The sequence below is a fragment of the Penaeus monodon genome, chromosome 22 (assembly GCF_015228065.2).
Source record: "Penaeus monodon isolate SGIC_2016 chromosome 22, NSTDA_Pmon_1, whole genome shotgun sequence".
Classification (NCBI taxonomy): domain Eukaryota; kingdom Metazoa; phylum Arthropoda; class Malacostraca; order Decapoda; family Penaeidae; genus Penaeus; species Penaeus monodon.
In genome coordinates, this window is record NC_051407.1 from 24,708,963 (window position 1) to 24,710,801 (window position 1,839).

The 1,839-nt window shown below is 46.9% G+C and overlaps 1 protein-coding gene across 1 annotated transcript in view; it reads right to left on the bottom strand.

The window, feature by feature from the left end:
- The window catches only part of LOC119587040 (dachshund homolog 1-like), a gene marked incomplete in the record, with an annotated part of 60,882 nt that extends 59,836 nt beyond the window's left edge, over positions 1-1,046 (bottom strand). The window contains 1 exon segment of the mRNA XM_037935788.1: positions 304-1,046. Within this exon segment, the coding sequence (XP_037791716.1) occupies positions 304-944 (641 nt within the window).
- Positions 1,047-1,839: the final 793 nt, after the last annotated feature.

Consider the following 1,839-nt stretch of genomic DNA (forward strand, 5'->3'; position numbering starts at 1 on the left):
TTTTCTAAGGAGTTTAACTATTAACATGAAAAACTTCCATCCACTTGAATCACGATTTTGTTAACGGACATTCAGATGACCAGGAATGGAGCTCGAACACCAAAACATATCGCTATACACCATACACGGTTACGCTACAGGAACTACTTCTTGTTGCACCAGATCACTAAGTTAAGTATGCTCATGCTGCACTGCCTCACTCCTAAAAAGTGAGCGAGATGCTACAGGGAGAAACACTGACTGCAGGCTTCTCTAACACAATGCCATGATAAAAACAAACATCTTTAATTCCGTCACACGTACCTGGCTGTTGTGCAGTCCTTGTAGAGGACGTCGAAGTGTTTAACTGAGAGCAGCTTGCACCTGTTGACACCGGGTTGGATGGCACCCAGGCCCCGCAGGATGCGGACCTGGTCAACATTGCATACAATGGGTTCGATTCCCAGTCGCTTGAGTTTTGTGTACACGGTGTGGAGGCCGCCCACCAAGTGCTTCAAGAATAACTCGAAGGCTTGTGGTAGACATAGCATTGTATCGCCATTGATAATGAATGCTGCCACTTTTGCGCCGCGATAGTCCACGATTTTACATTCATGACTCTCTGAGGATGGCACAGGCGGTGGCGAGTGGTACTGACGGGGAAAGTCTTTGAGGCCGGCCAAAATCGAGGACATGGGAGGATCGGGACCCAAGTGAAACTGTGGAGGGATACCCCCTCCGAGCATGCCATGCCTGTAGCCGCCCAATCCAGGTGGCGACGACGTTGGTATGGGCACCGAGGGCGGCAGTTGCGACGTTAGGCTCTGGACTTGCGACACAGCCGCTAGTAGGTGCGACGCGAGCGAAGTCGACGACGGAGGAGAGGGACTTTTGTGCTGCGGCGATGAAGCCGCAGGTCGTCCGCCTTGGACAGCGCTAGGCTCCATGAGGGCCTCCGTACTCATAGCGAGTCCGAGTCGTATACACGTCCGCGCGCCACCACCAAGACACACACACTCGCCCTCAGATACAAACTACAACTCTACAACTGCTATTGGATCGGATTTCAAATCGAATAGTTACAAAAATCAAACAATCAACTGATAGCTGGCTCACTCAATTATTTGCGTTGCGAGTGCCATTATGATTGGTTGTTGGGGTGCTAGAGTGGCGGGGCTTTGATTGTGATTGGTAGACCTGCTGAGATGTGGGCGGAGTCAGCCTGCGCGCACCGAGGGGAGGAGCGTCGTTCGTCAGTCGGCGGCCAGCAGGCGGCATGGCAAGGAAAGGAGAGATGCGACCCAAGTTCGCTCAGGAGGATTAGAAAGCGGTACTATTCATCCTGTGAACAATTTTGAATAGAATCCTGTTGTATAGAGACCATGAAACGATGCCATGATTAAAAGTTCTTCTATTGTGTTCCATGTTCCAGATACAGTTCGTGTAGGGGAAGGATAGTAGCATTTTATCAATACTGAAAACACTTGGGTTCTATCTCTTCTATCGACGGAGTATACAGTCATCTCTGTATGTTGAACGTTATTTGGTACCTGTAAGATTACCAAGGAAGATAACTGATATTTCTTCCTCTGTTTACATTGACTTAAACCTTTTCATAGTTAAATATAACTGTTACTTTGTCCTGTCTCATTCCAAAGATTGGTTTGGCAAATGCTGTCTTCTGTTCCAGAGTCAGTGAATGCCGTCGAGGAAACTGAATTAGTAATGTCTCTGTCAGATCATTATTTATCGAAATGATTGTTGTCATCAGGGAAATGTTGACAATACAATATTCAAGGAAATATTTCTATGAGATTTATTATTTTTTTGTTGATGAGAATTTTATGATGTTTTAGTGTT